The 25,470-nt window shown below is 51.5% G+C and overlaps 7 protein-coding genes across 7 annotated transcripts; 2 read left to right on the top strand and 5 right to left on the bottom strand.

Moving 5' to 3' along the window:
• Window positions 1-225: 225 nt before the first annotated feature.
• On the bottom strand, window positions 226-1,426 carry AAFC00_001212 (uncharacterized protein; the record flags this gene model as incomplete). The annotated part of the gene is made up of 2 exons (XM_069340372.1): window positions 226-1,176; window positions 1,235-1,426. 2 exons carry the CDS (start codon window positions 1,424-1,426, stop codon window positions 226-228), a joined length of 1,143 nt encoding a protein of 380 aa, XP_069203841.1.
• A 328-nt stretch (window positions 1,427-1,754) lies between these two features.
• On the top strand, window positions 1,755-3,359 carry AAFC00_001211 (uncharacterized protein; the record flags this gene model as incomplete). Its single annotated transcript, XM_069340371.1, has 1 exon — window positions 1,755-3,359. The coding sequence occupies one exon, from the start codon at window positions 1,755-1,757 to the stop codon at window positions 3,357-3,359; it is 1,605 nt and encodes a 534-aa protein (XP_069203840.1).
• A 232-nt stretch (window positions 3,360-3,591) lies between these two features.
• Window positions 3,592-4,684, bottom strand: AAFC00_001210 (uncharacterized protein; the record flags this gene model as incomplete). Its single annotated transcript, XM_069347902.1, has 4 exons — window positions 3,592-3,935; window positions 4,010-4,210; window positions 4,342-4,429; window positions 4,493-4,684. 4 exons carry the CDS (start codon window positions 4,682-4,684, stop codon window positions 3,592-3,594), a joined length of 825 nt encoding a protein of 274 aa, XP_069203839.1.
• A 3,232-nt stretch (window positions 4,685-7,916) lies between these two features.
• AAFC00_001209 (uncharacterized protein) lies at window positions 7,917-15,065 on the bottom strand (the record flags this gene model as incomplete). Its single annotated transcript, XM_069340370.1, has 3 exons — window positions 7,917-8,124; window positions 8,178-14,806; window positions 14,943-15,065. The coding sequence occupies 3 exons, from the start codon at window positions 15,063-15,065 to the stop codon at window positions 7,917-7,919; spliced, it is 6,960 nt and encodes a 2,319-aa protein (XP_069203838.1).
• Window positions 15,066-16,229: 1,164 nt separating this feature from the next.
• On the bottom strand, window positions 16,230-19,081 carry AAFC00_001208 (uncharacterized protein; the record flags this gene model as incomplete). Its single annotated transcript, XM_069348541.1, has 2 exons — window positions 16,230-16,795; window positions 16,852-19,081. The coding sequence occupies 2 exons, from the start codon at window positions 19,079-19,081 to the stop codon at window positions 16,230-16,232; spliced, it is 2,796 nt and encodes a 931-aa protein (XP_069203837.1).
• Window positions 19,082-20,934: 1,853 nt separating this feature from the next.
• On the top strand, window positions 20,935-22,798 carry AAFC00_001207 (uncharacterized protein; the record flags this gene model as incomplete). The annotated part of the gene is made up of 2 exons (XM_069340369.1): window positions 20,935-21,198; window positions 21,251-22,798. The coding sequence occupies 2 exons, from the start codon at window positions 20,935-20,937 to the stop codon at window positions 22,796-22,798; spliced, it is 1,812 nt and encodes a 603-aa protein (XP_069203836.1).
• Window positions 22,799-23,875: 1,077 nt separating this feature from the next.
• AAFC00_001206 (uncharacterized protein) lies at window positions 23,876-24,979 on the bottom strand (the record flags this gene model as incomplete). Its single annotated transcript, XM_069340368.1, has 1 exon — window positions 23,876-24,979. The coding sequence occupies one exon, from the start codon at window positions 24,977-24,979 to the stop codon at window positions 23,876-23,878; it is 1,104 nt and encodes a 367-aa protein (XP_069203835.1).
• Between the last annotated feature and the right edge of the window lie 491 nt (window positions 24,980-25,470).

Raw genomic sequence — 25,470 nt, 5'->3', positions numbered from 1 at the left:
TTTACTGAGGTAATTTTACCTGGTCACTGCAGCGACTCGACATAACTCCGACCCACGCCATGCTCCGAACAAGAAACGCCAATAAATCACCGCGATGAAAGAAAACCCCCCGACGATAATCGTCCAGGGCAATGCCACAATTCCGTTACTCTTTCCTGTTTTCCCACGTCCAGAGTCCTGGGGTCAGGCAAGGAACCCAAAGCGAGGAGAAGTTGAGCAAGAAACCTAATTGAAATGAATGCCTTCCGAGTTGAAGCAAAACAGCAACTTCAAGAAATCGCCCTCGTCGCACAGGCGCGCTCTCCTCTCGCCTAGCTCGGTGTCTTTTTCCAGCACCTTTTGCACTTTCGCGCGCACGAGTTCTGTGACGCGGGATTTCTTCTTGCGGTTCGGGTTGTTTTTTGGCGCCGCCTTTTTCGATTCGTCCTTGAAGAAGTCGGGGATGTCGTCGTCGTTTTCTTCTTCATCAACGTCCATGTCCGCTGGTTCGTCGTCTTCCATGCCCATTTCGTTGGTTGTCTCCTCGGCGGAAAGAGGGGTGTCGTCGATGAGGATATCATTCTGCGCGCACCACGTCTTGTAGTTGGACACCAGCATGTCCATGACGCTCGTGGTGGCGAGGAAGGAACTCCTGAGCGTCCTATTCTTGCGCACGAAGCAGATGCGCAACAGACCGTCCCATTCATCGTAGCTGATGGATGGCCGCGGCACCTTGGGCACGATCTTGACGACGTTGGACTCGACCTGCGGCGGCGGGTTGAAGTTGTTCTTTCCCACCTTCATGACGTGCGAGATCTTGGCCCACATTTGCGCGTTGACGGACAGTCGCGAGTAAAGCTTCTCGCCCGGCTTGGCGAATAGTCGCATGGCGAACTCGCGCTGAAACATGAGCACGCAGGAGCGAGGTGAAGGTGAAAGAGCCAGCAGGCGAAAGGTCAGGGGTGAGGAAATCTGGTAGGGCGTGTTGGATATGCAGACGTCGAAATAAGGCAGCTGAGGGTGCTTGAGCACGTCGCCCAGGATGACTTCGAGGCGGTTCGCGGCCGGCGTGCCTTGGAAACGCTTTGTTACTTCTGCCGCCATTCGGGGGTCGGCCTCGCACGCGATGACTTTTCTGGCTTTTTCGAGGATTTTGGCTGTCAGGTTGCCGGTTCCAGGTCCGACTTCTAGGACTATCTGTTTTGTATTCTCAGTGCATGTCTCGCGGCTTTGGGGAAAAAAGACAGAGTCGTACATCTGATTGCTTCAAGTCTGCCTTGTCGACAATGGCCTGGGCAACACCCGGGTTCTTGAGGATATGTTGACCCAGATCCGTGTTGAATTTGAAGACATTATTCGCCGCATGTCCCTTTTTGCGCGACGCTGCTCCGGCGTAAGGATCGGCTTTTGACACAGCAGCGCTGTTCTTCCTCGCTGATTTGGGCATGGCTCTTTCTGGTAGTTGTCTTGTGTGTCTGAGTATTGCTTTGAAAAGGAAGAAAAAAAAGTAGACGACTGGACAGAATAATCTACTGTAAAGTGCCCGCCAGTCTTATCGATAAGAATCAATGCAGAGATAAGCTTTTCGGAGTCGGGGTCGGAGGCAGATTCCCCGTCATTTCACTCGTCCCTGGCATCTCAACGTCATACCTTCCATTTACCTAAGGTATTCTACAACTTCCAATAACGGAAAGAACCCACCTTCTTATTACTCTCTTACGCTGCTCATCTCCCAACGTCCTGATCAAGCCTTATACTCATCAAAACACTGTGCGATGCCTCCCAGGATCCCCAAGAAACCCTCTCGACAAGACTCGTCCGATCTGTCTTCTGCTCCGCCATCCGTGATTCGAGAATCAGACCAGGGAGAAACTGCAGTGTCTGCTCCTGCCAGCAGAGGCACAAAACGCAAGCGCGTGACCCGGGACAAGACAGTCATAGCCAGCGCCAAGAATGGTACTGCTGTTACCAAGGGAGCCCAGGTGAAAGAAGAGTCGGTGACCCAGGAGCTACCTTCACCCAAGCGCAGTCGACGAGCCAGGAAGGATCCGGATCCTCAGGCTGCAGAACAAGAAGGAGAAGAAGAAGAGATCCTTCCTGCGAAAAAGGCCAGAAAAGCCCCCGCACCAAAGAAAGAACAGGTAGTCAAAGAAGAGGAGGCAGAGCCCTCGACGACGGCCACAGAAAAAAAGACACCCAAGAAACGCAAGACAAAGGAAGAAAAGGAAGCCGAAATGCAACCTCTACGAGGCAGAAACCCTCTCTGCAAAGTCATCATCGGAGCTCACGTCAGTGCTGCAGGAGGCGTAGGAAACGCCGTCACAAACTCTCTTCATATTGGTGCAAACGCTTTTGCATTGTTCTTGAAGTCTCAGCGCAAATGGGCCAACCCTCCGCTAGAAGATAGCGTGGCCTCGATATTCTTGGATAAATGCAAGAAACATGATTACCAACAAAACAAGAACGTCGTACCCCACGGCTCCTATCTGGTCAATCTCGCTCATACGGACAAAGATCGCACAAAGCAAGCCTATGATTCATTCCTCGACGACATAAAGCGCTGCGAGAAACTAGGGATTCGTCTTTACAATTTTCACCCGGGTAATTGTCTTACAACAGACCGAGCTGAAGCTATTGCACATCTGGCCAGCAACCTCAATCGCGCCCACAAGGAAACGTCCACCGTAATCACCCTCCTCGAAAACATGGCCGCGGGCGGAAATGTCCTGGGATCTACCTTTGAAGATCTCCGTGATATCATTGCTCATGTCCAAGACAAGTCTCGCGTCGGCGTCTGTCTTGACACATGCCATGCCTTTGCTGGTGGCTACGATTTGCGCACTCCCGCCGCCCTCGACAAGACCCTCTCTGAATTCGATGATATTGTCGGCCTCAACTATCTTCGTGCTGTGCATCTCAACGACAGTAAAGCTCCATTTTCCAGTAATCGAGACTTACACGCCAACATCGGTACTGGCTTTCTGGGTCTGAGAGCATTCCACGCCATCGTCAACGACTCCCGCTTTCACAATCTCCCAATGGTCTTGGAAACGCCCATAGACGTGCGCGACGACGACGGCAACATTCTCAAAGACGAAAAGGGCAAAGACCGAGAAGACAGGGGTATCTGGGCTGGTGAGATCGAGATGCTTGAGGGTCTTGTGGGGACCGATGTCACGAGCGACGAGTTTACCGAGCTGGAAGAGAAGTTGTCAAAAAGAGGACGGCCAGAACGCGAGAGGATTCAGAAACAGGTTGATAGCAGGGAGGAGAAAAAGCAGAAAGTCAAAGCCGGGGCCAAGGCAAAGGCAGGCAAAAAGGGCGGGAAGAAGAAGCAGGAGACGAGTGATGAAGAGTCGGAGCTCAGTGATTTAGACTAACGAATAGAGCGAATCCACTGTGGAAGACGATGGGCCACAACCACGCATACACTGAGAAGGAATGAAGCTTGAATCTTCAAAAACATGTCCAGCGAGATACCCCCGATACATGGTCACGAAGCACTCTTGCATCGTTCGCCTCTTCTTTCCGTCCCTCCCTCTCTGCTTAGGATCTCCAGACGAAGAATCAACCACGTCCCAGAATAGATCCAACAAAGATAAAACAAGAGCCTCACCACTCTGACGTATAGAGCCACTCGCTCTCGTCATTCGCACTACTATCGCGGTCACCCGAAGGAGCAGGCGGTCCACAACTCCCCGTCTGATCCTCGACCTTCTGCTTCCCAGCACAAACCTTCCTACAAGCCTCCGGTCCCCAATTCGAACCCGTACCCACAGGCCATATCTTGGCCGTCGCGCTCGAATTGCCACTGCCGCCACTAGCACCAAGGAAGTCCTGATACCCCAACGCGGCATTTACGAGGTCAGGAGACAGCAGCGCCAATGCGGTGGCCAGGTTTGTCGTGCCCGTGTCTTCTGTATTGAGCGCCGAGACGAGTTGCGCGTTCGTGCAACCTGACAGCTTTGTTAGTTCTCTCCTTCGTTCCATTTCAGCTTGACAGGAGATGAAGAAAGAGCAAAAGACAAACCAATATTCATCATCATATGCAAACTAGCCTGTGGAAAAACCGTCATCTTGCCAGGCGTCAAAACCTGCTTGACGACCCCGAATGAGTTCTCGTTGATCATGTAGGTTGCTGTCGTGCCGTGCACGGCGTAGACGTAGTTGCTGCCTCGAGGGTGCCAGTGCATTGGGAGCATGGAACAGGGTCCAAGGTTCAGAACGGCCACTTTTTCTCTTGGGGTAAGTCTGATAATATGGGTACGACAACTACCTGATTTTTTTCGGAGAGGGACAGTGAACATGTGAGAGGTAGGCCGGTGTTTCCCGTAAGTGTAACAAGCAAAGAAGAAAACTTACTGGTCATGCCCTGCCCAACCGTCGCGGGAAACGTAGCAGCATTTGCATTCGACACGCCGCCAGGCGCAAAGGTATAAGTCCGTTGAAGCTAGACCTTTGAGTCAGCTACTCGAAATCCCTCACTTCACGGCCAGGAGAAGGAAAGACAGACCGTAAAATCATAAAGCCAATCGCTATCATTGGCCAGCAAAGCTCTCCTGTCGAGGTTACTGGCCGATGCCCGGAGTTTCGCAACGAGCTCGGGGTCGCGGGTGATGTCTACACTGGAGACGAGACGCGGCAGCAGGACAAGAAGAGCTGTTGTGATGGCGGCGATGGTCTGGGACGAGCGAGGAGGACGCATGGTTGAGGCGGCTTCTTGTGGTTACGCTTGTGGTACGGAAGTATGGTATGACTTGGGCCTCTCGATCGATCGAGGACAGAGAGACAAGAGAGGTCACAGATGACGGATTGAACAAGTACTCGGACGTTCCACTGCAGGCAGAGGAGGGAGGCAACGATGAGAGGAACAGTCGAGGTTGATGCGTGCGAGGTGATGTTTTCTGTTAACTCGATGTCTTTGGCAAAAATCGCGCATGCACAGAACCCAATATGCCACATCCAAGAAGCATACAGTAGCCAAAAACAGGGAGTTCGAGCAGGCATCCCCCTCGTCTTTTATGTTCCTCCACTGGACAAAGTCATCTGCACAAATGATCCATCCATTTATTTACCGATTTGATACTGTCACTGCTACGGCTACACACCACTTTCTCCTGGCCGTTCCGCTCAAGCCATCGTAACATGACCCTTTTTCGTCGTTCGGCATGTCCTTGGTGCACCAGAATCAGGCATAAGGAGGATAGGGAGCTGCCTTCTCGACAGCCAGACAAGGCAACATCAGGCGGTATTTGTCATCTCCTCTGCGCGACGACGAGATGCTATATGTCCCTGTCTCTCACACACCGCCAAAGCCGCCAGACTCGCACTTCCAAGACGACATAGCAGATGCGTTCAGGATCCAGGTACAGAGACCAAATGAATGGTCGGTGAATGAACGAACTCGATGTCTTGGACCCTCTTATCCGGTTTTTCTTTGATTCTGAACTACTGTACTACTTTGGACCAAATCAAGGGGACATGGTGACTAGAGTCTTGCTAATCGAGCGATCGCCGTTCTGGGTTTCGTCTTCTGTTACAGGATCCATATACCTGGTCGAGTCAAGACAAGTGACATGACTTTCGAGAGGCCAGAGGACAGAGGACTTTCTCCGAAGAAATCTGGTTGGGTCTCATCGAGTTGTGTCAAGGTTTGCCTGCTTTGTGTACAGTAATCAAGTGCTTCTTAAAGAAGGGGCGAGGATGTCCAGACTGCCGACAGATCCCTTAAGCAGTCCTTGATCTTGGTTTGTTCTTCCTGTTGTTGCTCATGAGGAGATGGTACAGAGTAGAGGGAAAACGATCACAGCGTGGTTTCGCACTGCGACATTCTTTGTGTCGAGTGTGTTAGAGCATGTGTGAAGGATGTGTGGTGTAGCACAGGGGCATTTAGGTATTTGCGGTAAGGTACACAGATACACTGTGTATACAGCGTGTCTTCCTTAAGGTACGCCACATTGACACATAGAAATAGAGATACACATACACATACACATTCACATACACAGAACTGAGCGATTGAAAGCGAAGTGGAATACACGTCACGTCACGTCTATTCCTTCCTTTCTTTCCCTTCTACTAAGAACGACAGAATAGCAGTCTAAGAAAGAAGATTTCCATGAGGGTCAGGAGCCTGTAGTCACCACTCCTTATGAACTCTCTGTCAAGACTGAGCAAAAATATACCGGTAAGGACAGGAACATATATAGCGGTGACGAGAAATCACGTACCTGTCGTTATATCTACCTACTTACCTACCTCATCTCTCTCTCTCTTCCTTGATTAGACGCAAACATAATGGATGCAAAGGGTAACAACAAAGCAACGGAACGCCGCAGGAATAAGGCACACCGATATGCACGATGCTTTCCTTACCGATTAATACAAGAATTCACAAATCCTGTATCAGAACCACGAACCCCCTTTCCCTGAACCCACCTCCCTTAGGCCAAAAGTCCAGATGCCGACATGTATAAGCCATCTCGACATTCCAGCTCGATCCCAGAACAGAAAGTCCAAGAACCAGAAGACTTGTAGCCTGCACAATCAATCCGATGCGATACAGAGACATGTACGAACATCCACAAGGGGACGACTAGGCTATGCAAGTAAGTGGGTACGGTGACCACCAGACGGTAAAGTATGCAGAACAGGACACAAGTATGTATGTATGCAGAACACCAAGTATGGACCATCGATGCAGGAACCCGTGTGTAAGGATTTGACACTCAATGCTAGGGTTCCGTTTCTTGTGCGGGCAGAGAGGTCATTGGGGTACTTGGTATCTATCGCCTTGCTGCAATACTGGCTGGTCTGTCAAGGTGTGGCTGGTTGGCTTGTCTTGATCGACTTTGGACTAGTGCAAGGATATCAGGATAGGAAGACACGTTTCTGTTGGCTGGTGCGAATGGCCGTGTACCATACCACCATGTCACGCCTGCAAAAGCTAGTCCGGGTGGTCGAAGTAGTCCACACATCAGAACAAGAAACCTCACTGACTTTACTGCACCGAGCGATGGTGGTTCGATTCTAAGGCGTATATATATGTACAGTCCCTATATCTATGCTGCTACAGAAACGAATACCAGAAAATGAACATGATTCCTCCTGACCAGGGTCTCCCTCGAGCTTTTCGACGCCGGAACAAACTTGGAAAATACCTACTGTATTCGACGAGAAACATCTGCTTTGCTCGGTCTCTACTCAGCCTCGGGGCTTACACGACTCAAGAACATCTACGCTGCTCAGGTAGAACATGTTTGTCAGGCGCCTTGGCAATCGTTGTCGTGACCTGTATTCAGGCGTCATTGTAAACGTTTCGAGTCGAGTGAGACTTAAATTTGCGTGGTATGTGGCTTGTGGACGATGTGTTTCCCATCCACGTATACCAGGGTACATGAGACGATATCGTACTGTGATCAAGATAGCAGGCTTTCTTTTCACTTAAGGGAGAAGCAGAAAGAAGAGTGCTTGAGTTTTCCAGCTGTATGGATACAAAAACGGTTCTGGTTGAGTGGGGGATATCTAACAACACTGACGAATGACAGCAACAACACCATCAATTTATTTGGTATCTGGGCTAGCTTTCATGAAACACGCCCTTCCCTCAGTATAGACAGTAAATATTCCCTCGGAAAAAAACCCACTCTTCTCGCTGAAAGGTGTCCGATGCTGGTGACCACATACACACAAAAAAGCTCTCTATGCCAAACCCCACCCCGAGTCCTTCGAAAACGAAACATCCTTTGTGAACGCCTGGTATAACAGAGTGTCCTGTCCTGTGGTATGTTGAACAGTAGGAAAGAAACAAAAAAACCAAACAATCATCATCCATCATCATGACAGATACAAAAACAAAAAGACTACTACTACTCCTTGTATGATGCTTTTCTTTTATTTTACATCATGTGAGCCCATCGTCGATTACAGCACGACCCCTATAACCCCGGCGCTCTGGCCGGTGTCGTGTTCGTTGTCGTGTTCGTTGTCGTCATTGTGGTCGTCGCCGATGTTGCTGTCCCATCAGGTACGTTCACCTCGTTGATGATTTCCTTGGCGAGCTGGTTTGCCTTTTGCTGAAGGTCAGGCATCGCCTTTGGAAATTGATTGAGGTATCCCTCGAGCATTTGCTTGAGTACATGGGCGCTGGTAGCACTGTTAGCTTAGTCGTACATTGAAAGACCTTACATGATACATACCGGACGGGCTTGGCGAGGTAATTGTTCATGCCTGCTTCGAGACACTTTTCCCGGTCGCCGCGGATGGCAGACGCAGTCATTGCAATCACAAGTACGTCACGGACCACCGGATCCGTCTGCCGACGAATCTCGCGTGTAGCATGGTATCCATCTAGTACAGGCATCTGAACATCCATGAGCACAAGATGAAAGGGGTCTCCTGCCTTGCTAGCTTTGAGCAGGGCATCCACTGCCTGTTGGCCGTCTCCGTAGGCTTCGCACTTGAAACCCAGCTTTTGCACGAAGCTGATTGCAATTTTTTGGTTGATTGGGTTGTCTTCTGCGATACAGATTCTTAGTGACTCTCTGGGTATGTTTGTCAGATTCACCCCAGCAGTGTGTGACGATGTGCCCGAGCCAAACATCGCCATGGGATCCGCCATGCCCTGTGTGGTGACTTCGGCACTCTTCTTGACCTTTTGGAAACGAAGTTGGAAAGACACTGTAGTACCCACGCCCGGATTGCTCTCGAGCCAGATCCGGCCGCCAAGTACATTCTCGATGATAGCTTTACAAATCGAGAGACCCAGGCCTGTACCACCGTAGCTTCGAGCGGTGCTACTATCGGCCTGACTGAACGGCTGAAACAGCTTCTTTCTCTGTTCTTCTGATATGCCGATGCCTGTGTCAATCACACTGCATGTCACAAGTACGCCGTCATCGTCTTCTTCATCAATGACAGCCTTGATCGTCACAGTGCCCTTGGCAGTGAACTTGTACGCATTGCTCAGCAGGTTCATCAAAATCTGGTGTAAGCGAACTGGATCGCCCATGACCAATTGACCGGGATCGATCTCGATCTGCTCCAAAGTCTTCAGGTTGCGTTCCATATTCGTATAGCTCAGCGCCCGGACGACCTCGGATATCGTCTGCACAAGCGACAATTGGACGTTGAACATCTGCATCTTGCCAGCTTCAAGCTTACTGAAGTCTAGTATATCGTTGATGACGGACAGCAAGGTATCGGCGCAGACGCGGATGCTGTCTGCAAACCCGGCTTGCTCGCTATTGAGTGTGGTCCCCTTGAGCAACTCCGACATGCCTATCACGCCATTCAAAGGTGTGCGAAGCTCGTGCGACACATTCGCCAGGAACATTGACTTTGCTTTGGCCGCCTCCTCCTTCAGTCTCACCATCTCCATAGCCTTGGCCTCTGCGATCTTGGCTTTGCGCTCCGAGTCCCGCGCCTGGGCAAGTGCCTGCTTTTGGATCTCAAGCATTGATATGTTCGAAGCAGACACCTTCTCGAGCCGCTTGAACAGCAGAGCATTGGCAATCGAGATGGCAATTTGGTTTACGAGTAGACGAAGAACGGTGAGATTTCGCTGTGTGAACGAGTTTGGCAGACCCTCGATGTAAAGGGAGCCGAGCATGGTGCTCTCGTTGCCATGAAAGATAGGAAGTGCAATCATGGCTTTGCCCTCGGGATACGCTCGCCGCCATTCCTCGGGTACATTGCCAAACCGCTCGTCATCGAGAACGTTCTGGCAGAAAACCTCCTCTCGAAAACGCAACACGTACAACGTGACTTGTTTCGCGACTGGATCATTCGCCTTTTCGACCGGCTGACCGACGTTTTGCTGAAAGGCAGCAATACTATCAGGACCACTGACTGCGGCAACAATCCATCCTACATCTTCTTCCTTGATAGCAATGGCACACAAGCCTGCACCTGTCGAGTCAACGATTATGTTGGTCAACTTGGAAAGAAGGTTCTCGACTTTCAGCTCCGAGGACAGCAGCTGAGAGGAGTCAAGAATGCTTGCAAGATCTATCATGTCTAGCCCAACTGCCGCGAATGATTCGAAATCGCTCTCAAGGCTGTGCTGTGGTACCTTCTCCTGTCGTGTCAGGTAGTTGTGCGTCCGATCGGCGGGTGTCTCGGCGGCAAGGTTGGCTTCGTTATGCGCGAGATTGTATGAGATGTCTTCATTTTCGGTCGTCTGTGTGCCCGCGTCCGCAGTGATGAGGCTTTTCGTGCCATGAAGAAGAAAAGCGTGCTTCTCTGTGACATGCTCTGCTTTCCCCAATGCACTCAGTCTATGGTAGACAGCAATGGCATCGTTGATCAGGCTGCGGGCTGGTCGGGTGGATCCTCTGCGGGAGAGAAATTCGCCATACAACTCGCAGGCGAGCGCTTCTTCTGACATTGTGCCGCGAACTACAGCACCGTCAATGGCAGCTTCGTACAGCAGGACTGCGTCTGAGAACCGTTCTTCCAGCTCTGCTATTTCGGCAGCAAGCAGGTCCAGCCAATTATCGAAGTTGATGCTCCGGATACTAGCAGCCCGCTGGATCTTAGCGTGACACTTGCGCACACGAGCAAGGTGTTTCTGGACATCTGGCGCAGTAGTGTCTTCCCTTATCTTGGCAATCAACGACATAGCTACGTAGAACAAATCGTAATAATGATGTCTTAACGAGTAGACGTCGTCAATGTTCTCGCAGACGCTGTCCGCCAGTTTGAGGGCAGCATTATAATGACCGAATCGGAAGAGAGCAGCAATCCTGTAACTGTCGTAGAAGAAGCGTGGTCTAGCGGGTGCTGTTGCATTTGATGCGATGTAGTTGACGTACTCCTTGCCGTTGTGGTTTTCGTCATCGAGTATCGTATCCGCTGATCGCCAACCAGTTTTGCCCTGCATGGCGTGTATGTATTGCTGCACAGATAGAAGGATGACACCCCCACGGAGGTCCTTGGGCCAATTTGGAAAGGCCTCATACTGATAAGAGATGAAGGCCCCGATCTCCTGGTAGTCGTGAGAGCTCCATAGCTGGTAAGCTGCCATTACACCCAAATTCAGCAGGTGTAATATTCGATCTCCTGCCAAGACTGTGGCCTCCATGCCTCTCTCTAATGCCGGTAGCTGGTCCTTGATGTCAGTTGTGAAGTGCGCAAGGAACAGAGCGTGAAGAGTCAGGCCTCTCCCTAAAGTGTACGAATCTGTATCAAAGCAGTCGAGAAGCTTCAATACAGTGTTGCCTAGTTCTACAGCTTCCTCAATCATGTCGAATCGTGTGGCTGCAATAGCTGCCAAGAACACAAAGCCAACAGAGAGCTGTGGAAACAACCCGCGTTCCAGATATAAGCGTACAATCTTCAAGGTGAGATAGTACAAAAGAAGTCCGTCCGACCAATATGCTGCGCTCAGCATCTCGACCATGACTGCACCGATGGTGATCATGTCCTGATCGATCTCCGACTCTTGCACTTCAAAAAGTTCCCGGTCGGTGACGTTGATGAGTGGCAGCAGTTCGCGGAACTCTTGATCACACTCCTCCCATGTAGTATCTGAAATTGAGATTCCTAGGTCCAACAGTGCTCGTTTCATACTCAAGAACGCTGTTCTGCTGTCACCTTGCTGAGCGTACATTCGGCTTTGGATGATGAATCCTGGTGTCTTGTCTGCAGGACTTCTAGCATGACGGAAGATTTCCTGTAGGATGGTGCCAGACTCGTCAAAGTAGCCCAGATACCAATATGCGGCCGCTGAGTTAGTGAGCAGCGTCAATGTCTCTTGATAAGACACATCTGGCAACGTGGAGTCCCAAGGATCGTCCGGAAGGAGAAGCAGGCAGTGCTGGAAGAAGAAAAGTGAGATGGACCGCGCTCCCTGCTCGCGAGCAGTCTCAGCAGCTTGGTATAGCAGATCACGGAATGGCGCAACAGAACCTGTCCTTCTCTTCTTGATGACCTCGATTGCGTTGCATATGTGACGTGCTTGATCGAAGAGGGCCTTTGAACTTGTGTTTATCCTGTCGTAAGGCGTGTGTTTCATCATGGCGATGGCAATAACATAATGCATCTCGGCCTTGTCGAACTCCTCGCAGAGCATCTCCGCGGCTTGTAGATAGCGATCGTGAGAAAAGCGGAAACGATCCTCCAAATCCGTTGCAACCAGAATATATGCTGAGATTGCACCCTGAAGTCCCGACACTGGATCGCCCGAGTCAGGCGGAAGTAGCTCGCGTGGAACAGATCTGGAGCAGTCGCAGCTCATCGCTTGTTTTACGAGATTGAAAGAAAAGCTGTTGCCGATCAGGCACGCCCAGCGAAGCACACACTTGGAAGTGCGCGGAAGCTCTTGAAGACGTCGGTGAAGGAAATTGTTCGACGAGAAATCATCAGCATTCGGCGAGGAGAATTCGGCGAAGACCTTGTCTAGATCAAACTCCCATTGAGATGTACGCCAGGAGTAATAGATGCAGCCTTTTCGATAGCAGACATCCAGCATCTCTCGTATGAAGAAAGGATTGCCGCGCGTGGCTTGTTGTACAACAGCGGCCAGGGTCGCGACCACTCCCGCAGGACGATGCAACGTGTTTGCTACGTACTCTGCAGTCTCGTCTTCGCTGAAGGGCATCAAATCAATCTTGGTTGCTTTCTCGAGAAGTGGCTGAACGGTTGGCGGCAAAGAACTCTCGTCGCGGAAGGTGAGTATCAGCACGATTGGGATGTTGGCCTTGACGACGTTGCAGAGAAGGTCTAGACTCTCGGCATCAGCAAATTGCAGATCGTCGAAACATAGGACGAAGAAGTTCTGCAGCGCAAGCAGACGTAGTACTTCGATATATGTCTGGACAAAGCGGTTGCTCTTGCTCGAATTTGAGCCACCAGCGCGAAGCCAGTCAGCAGCTGTATTGCCCTGAGCACCGCATTTCTGGCGTGGTGTTGGTGTACTCGACGCAGAATAATGAGAAGTGCCGGGCATGAACTGGGACAGCAGCCATGGCGGGAGATCGAGGTAATCGGATAGTGTTGGCCAGTATGGTTTGATGTATGATCGGATATTGTTGTGGAAGTCGGTATTTACGTCATTCTCGGAGAAAATCTGGCGAAATATGGAGCTCATCACTCGCAAGACAGGTTCGAATGGCGCCCTCTTGATCTGATCAAACTTGGCCGAAGCGTAGTAGCCATGTTTCCTAGCGGTGTTCTGAGCCGTTCGAAGTAAGGAGCTCTTGCCCAGCCCAGCACTACCAGAGATAGATACTGTGACGGTCTTGCCACGCTTTTTTAGTCTCTGTGCGGTTCGGAGAAGCGAGCCATCCGAGCCAGCATTTAACGACCCAGTGTTGGTGAAAGATGGCTTAGACGAAGTACCCTCGTTATTGCCCGTAGAAGTCCTGCTTTCACTGGAGGGATTCTGCTCAAGAGGGGCGCCTTCCGTACTGGACACCACGCTGTCTTGAGACGTGTGTTCGCGCAGCATTCTGAGTGTCTCTGGCGGGTTCGACTCGATCATAGAGCTGTGCCGGCCATCCCGATCGCCGCCAGAAGCCGAGCTCACGGACAAGTTCTCATCCATCAGCGTGGTATCAGCGCGGTCGCCGGAGAGCGTGGTGGAGGTGTGAGAGCTCAGGCTGTATAAGCCGCGCTTTGAGATGGGTAGGGTCTGAGCAGCATGCGCAGCAGTGTTCTCGATGACAGAGATCAGCGCTTGCCGTTGTTCTTGCCTCCCGATCTGCTCGCTTGGCAGGTGGAAGAAGCAAGAGACATCCTTGGAGCCAAGCACGAAAGTATCGATGGCGGTGATATCGCCCTCGCCCAGGAGCCTCTTGATCTCCTGTAGGTCGTACTTCAGGCCTGCTGATGACTGGTAACGATCATCCATGGTCTTCTGGGTCATTTTGTGAATGACATTCGACAAGACATGGGGAACATCCAGCCGTATGCTGTCAACCGCAGGCACTCGCTTGCTGAGCAGAGCCTGCATGATCTCGAGGGGAGAACTGCCTCTGTATGCTGGTTCACCCGTGAGCATGGTCCAGAAGAGGATGCCCAAGCTGTAGATGTCTGTTCTGGTGTCGGGTTCGGCAGGCATTCGGCCAGTCTGCTCCGGTGCGATGAATTGCAGCTTGTGCTCTATCCCCACCTCTGAAGTAATCGAACTCCATCCAGCCGACGTCAAGCCATTCTCGAATGAGCGAGCGCCCGAGCCAAAATTGATAAGCCTGACTCGGCCAGACTTGCATTCGAAGTGGAAGGCATCCGCACGTAGCTCGCCGTGTACGAGTTCTTTTCCGTGATGCAGTATCTCACAACATTCAGCAGCGCCGATGGCAAAGTCCATGAATAAGTGCATAGGTATCTTCTCGAATGTATCCGGAGCGCGCTGCAGGTAGTGGTGGTCGACCGGCGCAGTGGGAGTGGGAGTAAGAGTGGGAGTGGCAGGGGTGTGATCGACTGATCCTCGATAGACATTCGGACCAAACTCAACCAGCTCTTTGAGATAATTCGGCCCAGGTGCACGAACTATAAATGCCACCAGTGTGGACTCGCCAGGAAGCCGGGCAGGCAGGCGCAAGAACTGGATGGGCTCTACAAAATGGTCGCATTGCGGATCCACTTCAGCCTTGAGTTTTTCTGCCAGTTTGTACTCTCTCTCAAGGCGCACAATGTGTCGCGATATGCGCGCCACGACAGGAATGCCATCTCGTCCACCTCGTTCCGACACAGCTTTGTTTTCTGGAGTCGCCTTGCTTCTGCTGTCGGCGCTCTTCAATGAGTCCTTGCTCTGTCTTCGGGTTCCTGGATAGATCTTATTCGCCGCCTTCAACACACCAAACGTGTGCCAGTTGTCGTAGGACTGTGGACAGTGAGTCGCGGTCAGTGTATGGTCTTGCTTCAGAACGAACTGCAGCGATGGGGTTGGTGATGATGAAGAAGATGATGATGGTGGTCTTGAATGATAATGTATCCCGGCGGGGGTGGTACTCTCTTACCGAGTGGAACGGCAGATGCTTCTCATCCCATTCATATCCAGGCGTGTCTGTCTTCAATCGTTCAAATAATCGTGAGAGAAAGACCTGTGTGTCCTGCTCTGATCTCTGCCTCCCCTCGGGCATGATTTCTAAAGAAGCGCGGAAAGCGCGTTGATCGAGACGGATCTACCAGACCATTGACCGACAGAGAACAAGACGGGTAAAACACATGCAATAACAAATGTGTCGAGAACAGACCCTGTCTCGCGAGAGAGAATGAGGGACGCTACGACGCTTCTAGAGCTGCAGATCTGAAAGGAAAAGGGTTGGCAGTCTGACGGCTCCTTCGACACTCACTCACACACACATAAAGTACAGTACAGCAGGAGCGAGAGCCCGATATCTCGTACCTTGACGTACAGCACTCTGCAGGTCTGGGGATTAAGGATTGAGGCTCACAAGAGCCGCGTTTATGATGACAGATCGATCCCATCCACCAAGCTGGTCTCGGCTTAATCCTCCAGCAAAACGATCGATTTGGGTCTGTGGTTCTCTCCACAGGTCAAAGCTTATCCCACTAAAGCCAACACGTTCGATGCAAGCTGTGCAGCAACAGCAGCGGCCAGCAGCCAGCCAGCAGGAGCAGCGCACACCGGAACATGGATCGATCCCTTTAGTCTTACCATCGTGCGACGATAGTCGTCGGTTCGTTTTCCTCGTTCTCAAACAGCGACGACCCCTTGAGTCATTCCTCAGGAACTACATACAAGTACCATGTGAGCTCGAAATCTCTGCTGCACAAGCTCTGTACCTTATCACTCCTCTGCTGTTGCTGACCACTTCGCCATGACGGTATACAATTTGTGCCTTGGCGCGAACCAGACCATGAATCTCGTCAATGCTTCATTTTAGGTCGAGGATCAGAGAGGGGGATTTCATTTGCTAAGTTCAGCCCGGAGCGTCCTTGAAACCGTCACGACACGAGCGGGATGACGGATCGAGGTCCGGCCACCGCATCATCGTGCATGGTCAATGCACTAAGATACCGTACCTTAGAGCGAGCTTCGAGCGATCTACTGTGCCTCATGCGGGTGTCGCTGCTGTGCATAAAATCTGGCGGATGCACTTTTGGTGATTTGAACATCAAAGATAAGTGCTGTACTTTAAGCTATAACTATTTCAGTGTCGATGGGAAAGGGGGTTTCGCTAAAACGCAGATCCAAGTGCTTCGTTTCTATGCCAAACCAAAAAACAAAAGCTTATGCGTACAAGCGAGCTGTGCAGGATGCATGGTGGCTTCATCCCTCTCTAGACCCTGGAACTGTATCCAACATAACCCCCAGCGCCACCCCTGCTTCGTTCATACCATTTCCTGCCTTCGTCGACCCAGAACACTGTACTGGCCAGCACAGTCAACCCAACAATGTCCCGGAACCCAAGCGCTTCCGTCTGGAAGATGCCCTGTAAGGGTGGGAAGTAAATGACCAGTGCCTGGCCGAGGAGACTCCCAGCGACTGCGTAATTGAACATACTGTTCGCTTTGTCGCCTAAGAATCGTAGCTCACCATTCAGTACAGATTTAGTAGCCGAACGGCAAGTAAGCGCATTGAACATATCAAACAGCACGAAAGCTGTAAAAGTGAGAGTTGTGTCTCGGGATGAAACTTCATGAGCAGCAAGGTCGGCCTCGGTGAGATTACTGATGTACGTGTAAAGAGTTCCCGCGACTATCACCACAGCCGACTGAAGAACGCGGCGGATAAGTCGAGGGGTCAGAGCTCGCGCATGGCGAGGGCGCGGCGGCATGGTGAGAAGGCTTTTATCGACAGGCTCAACACCAAGGGATTGAGCGGGAGGGCCATCCATAAGAATGTCTATTTCTCTTGTTAGATAATCCATGTGAACATGTACAGACAGATAGTCGACTTACTGATCCAGAGAATCTGCATGGCATTCAGCGGATTCTTGTAGCCAAACGCACTACTGAGCATGACCAAACCCAGCGCAGCAGCTGATGTGCTGAGCTGGAATGTCAGAAAGTTCTGTATGTTGTGGAAGATTCCCTTGCCCTCCTCGATGGCACCGAGGATGGTGCTGAAATTGTCGTCAGTGAGGATCATGTCGGCAGCTTCTTTTGCTACATCGGTGCCGAGCTTGCCCATGGCTATGCCGATATCTGCCTTCTTCAACGCAGGAGCATCATTAACCCCGTCGCCAGTCATCGCAACAACGTCGCCACGAGACTGGAGCGCCCTAATGATCTTCATCTTGTGATCGGGACTGGTACGTGCAAAGACGGAGGTCCTCACAATGGCTTGGGCCAGATCTTCTTCGCTCATGCGATCAAGCTCGTCTCCACGAAGCACGGGCGATCCGACTGCCGAGTTCATGTTCACCGGCATGCCAAGCTTGCTGGCGATAGCCAAAGCGGTGGTTTCGGCGTCACCAGTGATCATGATGACCTTGACTCCTCCAGCCATGAGTTTCCGGATTGACTTGTCTACACCCTTACGTGGAGGATCACTCATGCCTACCAAGCCAGCGAAGACCAAGCCTTGGTATAAATGCTCATCCTCTACCAAAGTGCTGCCTGTGGTCGACGCCTTCTCGGAGGGAGTTGCGCTCCTAGAGCTGCGGGTCGCCTTCTCGGTGTCGCGTACAGTTCCACTCGCAAATCCGAGAACGCGAAGGCCTTCTCTCGCCATGTCATCCGCAGCCTTGGAGACTTCTTGCCTCCTCTGGTCGTCAAGCACTATCTCGCTGCCGTTGGATGTAATGTAGGTATCGCATCGTCTAAGCACTTGCTCCAAGGCACCCTTGATGTAGGCTATGTCGCTTCCGTTACCATCTGATGGGCTTTGCAGTACGACGCCCATCCATTTCCGTTCAGAGCTGAAAGGAGTTTCGTTGCGCCGATGTCCAGCATGATCGCGCCTGTCTTCCTCACCGAAAGCATCCAATAAATCGAGAAGAGCAACATCGGTAGGTTGGCCAGTCCATCGGCTCTTCGCGCTGGCCGCATCATCTCCACCCATGGTTGAAAGAATCGCCGCAGATGCAGCTGTAGTACGAGAGCCGGGGTCGGAGCCCATGCGTCCATTGTTGACAAGATTGCCTACTCTGAGGATTGTTCGGGTTGCGGCATCTGGTGGTTCTGAAGAACTTATCTTGGTGATATCGACAGGGGCTGCATCATCGAAGTGCCACATCTTGGTGACGGTCATGTGGTTCATGGTGAGTGTGCCTGTCTTGTCGCTGCAGATGACGTTTACCGATCCCAGTGTCTCAACGCTGGGAAGTCTGCGAACGATTGCGTTTCGTCTAGACATGCGAAGCACGCCAAGCGCCAGGGTGACGGTCACGATGATGGGCAAGCCCTCTGGGATCGCAGCGACGGCAAGCGAGACGCCGATTTGGAAGAGCTCCATGAAAGGTCGTCCGCGTAGGAAACCGATGACCATGATGAAAGCGATGATGCCGAATGACATGTAGCTCAGGTCCTTGCCAAGACGGTCCATAGAAAGCTGCAGAGGTGTTCGAGGGCTCTCGATTTCTTGAAGAGATGCTGAGATGGCACCGAATTCGGTGTTGCCGCCAGTACCAATCACAATGCCCTGTCCATAGCCTGATCTGACCAGCGTTCCCATGAAAGCAATATTTTTCTGTTCATTCAGGCGGAGATCAACACCGACCGTACCTGAAGCTTCAGATGCGTAGGTGGGGGTTCCTGGGATAGCTGATGCTTTCTGCTCCGTAAGCTTGCTTTCCAGCGATACGGCGACTTTGTGGACCGGCTCATTCTCGCCTGTGAGGTTGGACTCGTCGATGGAGAGGTCGATAGCCTTGGTGATTCTGATATCTGCGGGGATGCGATCGCCAGTGTGGAAGAGCACCAGATCGCCGGCAACCAGCGATGCGGCTGGGACGGTCCTCGAGACTCTTTCGGCAGCTGCTATCTTCGCAAAGGAGTCCTGATCTCTGCCATCGACACTACCGTTGGCAATGGCTGGCTCCTCGCCGCGAATGACATGTGCCGAATGTGGCACAAGATGATTAAGAGCTTCCATTGACTTCTCCGACCTGTACTCCTGCACAAAAGCGACCGTGACGACAATGGTAACGGCGAGCCCGATACTGATAGCATCTTCGAATTTTCCCATGAGTGCAGAGATGGCGGCCGAGGCGAGCAGCAAGAGGATCAGGGTTTCTTGAAACTGTTTCAGGAATCGCTTCCATAGCGGCTCCTCTTCCTCGTGCGGTAATTCGTTTGGGCCATCAGTGTGTAAGCGTGAGGATGCTTCTCCTGGCTGGAGTCCATGTGTAAGCGAAGTGAAGAGGCGTGTGACTGTTTCTTCAGGCGTTAGGATTGAGTATGTCGATGACACTGATTGCTGCAACTAGTTAGTCGCTGACACTCGTCTGATAGTCTAGACAAGAGAAAGGGGTAATTACAGAATGCGCCGACTGCGGGTGGGGGTTCAATGGTGTGAGTGGCTGGGATGGAATGAGTAGTGATGGCGCAGGCTCGCGAGTTGCATTGTTGTTCCTGTAGAGTGGCAGAGCCGGGGTGGAGGATCTAGACATGGACAGCCGTGGGTGGCCATCAATGGCCTTGTGTCGCTGCTGTTTGACCTATGCTACGAAAAGGAGAAGCTGGCAGTACACAGATGGCTGTTTCTTAACACCGATGTCGAGGACCGTATGGCGCAGACGTTGATGAGCAAGAATCAGAATGAAAGGAAGCTGTACTCAGAAAAAGCTCATTAATGCGACGCGCTTTGGATGCTGTCAGGGAAGGCGAGAACAAAGAAATCAAAGTAGACAACAAAGGTCAAAGACTTGAGGAAGACGACGAAAGCCTAGTCCCAGCTTGTAGTTGACAAGTATGGTACAGTACAGTGCAGTACAGTACAGTACACAGAAATAACCCTAAGCGCAACTACGGCACGGGAATCTTAGAGTAGCATCGGAGTGATTGCTAGTACACCATGCCTTAATTACTAGCATATCTTTACCTTGTGCTGACTTGTCAAACGTGGGGAAAGCTTTGGAAGGTCTTTACTTGAATCTTTGGTACGGTAGTGACCAACACCTTACTTTATCTGTTGATGAACTACTGTAAGAACTACCTTGTCTACCCCAGCCTGTTCCTGCACCTGCTGCTTCACTGCTGCTGCTTCGTAAGCGCTACCTTACACTTGTATGTGTATGTCGAGAATCTTTGGTGAATCTCGACCAGTTCAGTAACTCGGGAATATGCAAACATGCCTTGGCTGGAACAAGGCAATGCAGCTGTCAATGCTATGAGACGCTGTTCACGATAGAGAGAGCAACCACGACTCGAGCATATACCATTGTGCCGATGCGGCCCAGTCTGTGAGTTCTCGATGGAATTTGAGAAGCGAATCAAATGTCAAAGATATTCAGACAACCCTGTTTGTCTTTCGCAGAATATTCCATACAAGTTCGACACCAGAAGCACACATCATTGGCGATGTCTCGCCCAAGAACGGAAACAATAATAGGAGCCGTACTGAAGTGTGAAGGTAAAAGTATCTTGGGGGCGAGCCACCGACACTCAGCCCTACGACGCCGACTCAATGAGCATGAATTCTCTTGGCATATCGACAGTCGCGCAGCGGTCTTCTCTCCAGCCACCCGACTTTCGCAAAACGCTCAGGTATCCATCTATCATCCATAATCCGTCATCCATAATCTATTATTCTTCTTACACCGATATTCTGCCTCTGCGCATTTTTGACTCCAACTTGTTCAAGTCCACATTATCACGATATTATTTTTTCGATACATTAATCGCGCATCGTGTTTTTCCGCAAAGCCCGAGGGATCCTTTGCGCCCGCTTGAACGCGTCTTTTTCAAGTCGCGTCACGCTGCGTCAACAATACTTCCCATCCCCAAATAGAGCTGCTGCCGCCAGTCGTGGCGTGCCGTATCTTGTCTTTTCTTTCTTTCTGTTCTGAGTCGCTAGATACCGCCCAGCATTAATCCGTCATGTTCTACTCGGAGACTCTCCTGGCCAAGACAGGCCCGCTCGCGCGTGTCTGGCTCGCCGCCAACATTGAGCGCAAGCTCACTAAACAGAATATTCTGCAATCGAATATCGAGAGCAGTGTTCATACCATCATCGACACTAACCAGGCCCCAATCGCGCTTCGTTTGAGCGGTCAATTGCTGCTTGGTGTCGTTCGTATCTACAGCCGAAAGGCACGCTATCTGCTAGATGACTGCAATGAGGCCCTTATGAAGATCAAGCTTGTATGTAGGAACAAGAAAAACATTGCGCATCGTGTATGCTGACTGAGCCTAGGCTTTTCGCCCAGGAAACGTAGACCTGCCTTCTAACCAATCTCATACAGCCAACCCTGCGGCCCTTGTTCTTCCAGATACCATCACAGAGCTCGACTTGTTCGCACCCATGCCGGATCTGGATGAGCTACTGCAAGACGACGTTCGCGCACCTGGTCAGGATCCTACTTTGCTCGACTGGGGCACTTCCCAAATAATGCCTCAGAGCATGGACACCCGCCAGGCCGAGGAGACCATTCAACTAGAGGATGACGATCTGGGCATTGATCTCGGCGACGACATCGCGTCGCCCCCGCCTGAGGACCGCACCATCGAAGTCGGCAGACGTGCCGAGTCTGCGAGACCTGAGCTGAGGGACGAAAGCATGCTTTACGGTGAAGATCTTGGCATTGATCTTGGACTTGACGACAAAGATGAACCAACGATAGTTCCTGAGGATGTGCCAGCCTTGGCATTCGATGACGACGTTGAGATGGGAGGTATGACCGGCCTTGACCTCGGCATTGAGGAAAGCAACCTGTCAGCTCTCGAGCGCGCTGGACGACAACGCGACAGTGCTTCGCCCTTGTCGGACATTCGTGCTAGTGCCGAACGCGACCTTCAGCAAGAATACGAGCGTTCATTCCGACTCGAGCAGGAGCCCATGGAAGAAGAAGATGAGACCATGGTTCAAGCGCAGCAGCGCGCAAAGCGTCGCAAGGTCTTGCAAGCAGACGTCACCACTGAGCTCGCAAACTCGCAAATCAAGGCTCAGCAAGAAGATCGCAGCAGGATTCTCCGGGCTCCTACTTTCTTGCCTCGTGACCCCATGCTTTTGACGCTTATGGAGATGCAGAAGAACGGTGGTTTTGTGTCTGGTATTCTGGGCGACGGCCGTAGTTTGGGATGGGCGCCAGAATTGAGAGGAATCCTTTCACTCGAGGTAGTGCGCAACACTGGTGAACTCAAGCGCAAGCGCGACAGAGGGTTACCTGAGACTGTTGTTGAGGAGGAGCATCTCGCGGCTGGACCGTCGACCACCGTGCCAGAGATAGAGGATGCCGGATTCGGTGCAGACCCTACTCTGGGAGGCGACGACTTCGCACCACTTGGCCCAGAAGAGGAATTTGCCGGAGAGGAGCAAGACGAGGGCCCGATATCTCCCGGACCTGCGTTCGATGAGACTACGATGCCCGTTCTCCACCCTGCAGATTCTGGACCTGTCTCCTTGGGTACCAAGCACGCCGTTCACATCCTCCGCGAGCGCTTTTCCGACGAGGACGGCCAACCCCCAGCAGACGTTGACCGCGCACAACAAAGCGTACTTTTCACAGACATCTGTCCAGAGGCACGCACAACCAAGCAAGACGCCACCAAAATGTTCTTCGAGATGCTCGTTCTCGGCACCAAGGACGCGATCAAGGTCGATCAACCGACAGATCAGATCGGTGGACCCATGCGTATCAGAGGCAAGCGAGGTCTCTGGGGCGACTGGGCAGAGATGGGCGCATCAGGCGGTCTCGAGAGCCAGACTCAGCGCACTGCTGGTGATGTCGCCGTCACCGCATAATCAGATTCACAAGCTGAATTTATCATATCACGTTGGATGCTCAGAAAGGTATAGGCGGTGTCCGGCGTCGACAACAGGAGTTTCTGGCGTCAACGTCCCGACCGTTCACGGATGGCAGGAGCAGGATCGGATTTTTTTGTTGTTTCTTCTTGGCTTTTTGGTGCTTTTTTGGAGGCTGGCCCTTTCCTTCCGCCGCCTTCGATTTGTGAATTCGGTTTCTTGCTTAGCATCGAAATTCATACCCTTTTGATATCCGCCGGTGGTGGCTGCTGCATGCTCTTTGCTATCGATATTGCTCGACAAGCTGCTTGTTACAGAACCAGAGAACGTTGGAAACCCACTTTTCAGATACGGTGTGATATGCTATTCCCTTGACTGAAGTGAGTAAATTAGGTATGCTATATCCATCCGATAATTTGAACAGTACAGTACCATCCGTAGCTTGAGATGGCTCACCTCACTTCAGTTGCTAGGCAAGGTAGGGCTATTACAGTAATTCTCGCTTCCAAGGTAACATCTCTTCCTGCCCTACTTGAACCCTTCCTCATAACCCTGAAAGGTACCCAGCTCTGGGCAAGGGAAGGCTTAACGAAGTCTGAGTAAGGACCTAACAAGAGCCTACACAAGGGCTGGACCAAAGGCTACACAAGGCAATATAAGGTACAGTACAGTAGGCTATCAGGTCAAGGTTGATTCATCCGTTGCCAGCTCCGAGGGTTTATGGCGGCAGCGATAGTATCATCTAGCGGGGAGACCGAAGACCGAGGCATAGTTTGAGTGATAACACGAGGGGTATCTTACGGAAGGTGTAGTCTCTAACTAGGGCTAGAAATCATGGTACTTTATTTTTGAGTACTGTATGATCTGTGAGAGGGGCTAAGATTCATTTCTCGCAGATTTACTTGAAAAGATTCGTTCTTTCGTATGACACAGTATATACATGAAGCTATATTGTATGAAACAGTCCGCGTTTTGAGCTTCGCTTTTCGATATGGATCATATAAACAAGAAAATACAGTATGAACATCGGAGAGGGAAACGCAGCTTCGAACTACTACCTCGCTCGCTGGTTTCCATCTATGCGGTGGGGAACACAGCATAATCCCAGCTGCTCGCGTTAGCCATGAGTGTCCTATCCAGCGTCTGAGTGCCCGCGCCGACATATAGCACTTTCGTGAAAGCGACCTCGGACCAGTACTTGAATTGTGTTCCACCAGGGATAAAGGCAACGTCGCCAGTGATGAGGGTCACTGTCTCGCCACTCATAGTCAACTTCATGACCCCCTCGAGGACTTCGAACGCATGGTGGTCGGCAAGTATAGTAGTGGTGACCGCGCGGGAGCTTGCTCCACCACGCAGGCGTGACATGGTGATTGTGCCTTCGGTGAAGTTTGTGTCTGCGCTCTGGAGGTTGGTGACGAATGGCTGGACGATCTGGTAGAAAGTGCCGTTGTGGATGTACTTGGGACCAAAGTCCTTGGCGATATAATAGGGAGTGTGGGAATTGTTTGCGAGTGAGTTAGAGCCAGTGTGCCAGTTCGAGCTGGGCGCGGAGCCGTTCACGATATCGCGACGAGGGTTGTAAGACAGCTGGGCGTAGACATCGAGAGACTCGAGTGTGGTTATGATATCGGCCGAAGAGCCACCGCCGGCGGAGTTTGTGCTTGCAGCGGGCACAAAAGGGCTATCGGTAGAAGAGGAGTAATTGCTGTTTGCGAGGAAAAAGAACAGTTCCTCGAAGCCTCCTGGTGAAATTACCCCGACCATCTCAGTGTCCGGATCCATGATCTGGAAGGTGTGTGTGGTGTTGCGTGGACACGCGCCATAATCACCGACAGTGAGGAGACGCGAGCTCTCCTCGCCCTCTTTTTCGGTCCAGAGCTGGAATCTGCCTTTGAGAGCGAAGAAGTTCTCAAAATGCGTTTGATGTAGATGGGGGAGGACGCCTAGAGCGTCCGATGCAGGGCTGGACGTGCTGAGTAGAGAGAACTTGCCGCCAGAAGCAGGCCCAGTCACTGGAAAGCGGTAGACTTGGGCCCCGACAGAAACAGCCTGTGCAGGAGCATAGTGTTCGATAACGTATGGTCGGACATGGTTGGGAGCGCGGTCTACCCAGAGATTGCTCTTTGCTGCTGCAACTGTGACAACCGTAGATGCTACGGAAAGAGTGGGAATGTGCATCTTGTAGTTCTGAGGCTAGATAAGAGAAGAAAGAAATTATGGTGATGATAGACAGAACCTACGTGGGTGCTTCTTCCATTCTTATACTCACCAAGTCCCGGCATTGCTCTCGAGCCACTGACTTAACTTTACCTTAGATCGTATCTATTCTATAGATTGACACATACCAGCATCGTATTGGCGGCACTGCCCTACATTGGATCTTGTCAGGTAGGGCTTCTCGAGAGAAGGTTGTCGTCGATCCTTAGCAAGCTTAGGGTTTGGACATGTTGCTGGCGATGTGCCGATACTGTATCCTGTTCACACCATTGCTTCGAACCCATCCTCAGGATTGAAAGATGTATTTGTTACTTCGATGATGGTCTTGAATAGGAGCACCTCCCTGCACCCTTCAAGTATGCATCTGCTGTATTTTTGGGGGGTCTTGCCGTACTTGTCCGCGCGTGTCTACGGGTTTCTCCAACTCAGAGACTCATCTCCTTGGTCGTCCA

The sequence above is a fragment of the Neodothiora populina genome (assembly GCF_041146345.1).
Source record: "Neodothiora populina strain CPC 39397 chromosome Unknown canker_contig_12, whole genome shotgun sequence".
Taxonomy (NCBI): Eukaryota; Fungi; Ascomycota; class Dothideomycetes; order Dothideales; family Dothioraceae; genus Neodothiora; species Neodothiora populina.
The sequence above is the reverse complement of the archived record's forward strand: the minus strand, read 5'-3'. Positions and strand labels throughout refer to the sequence as shown.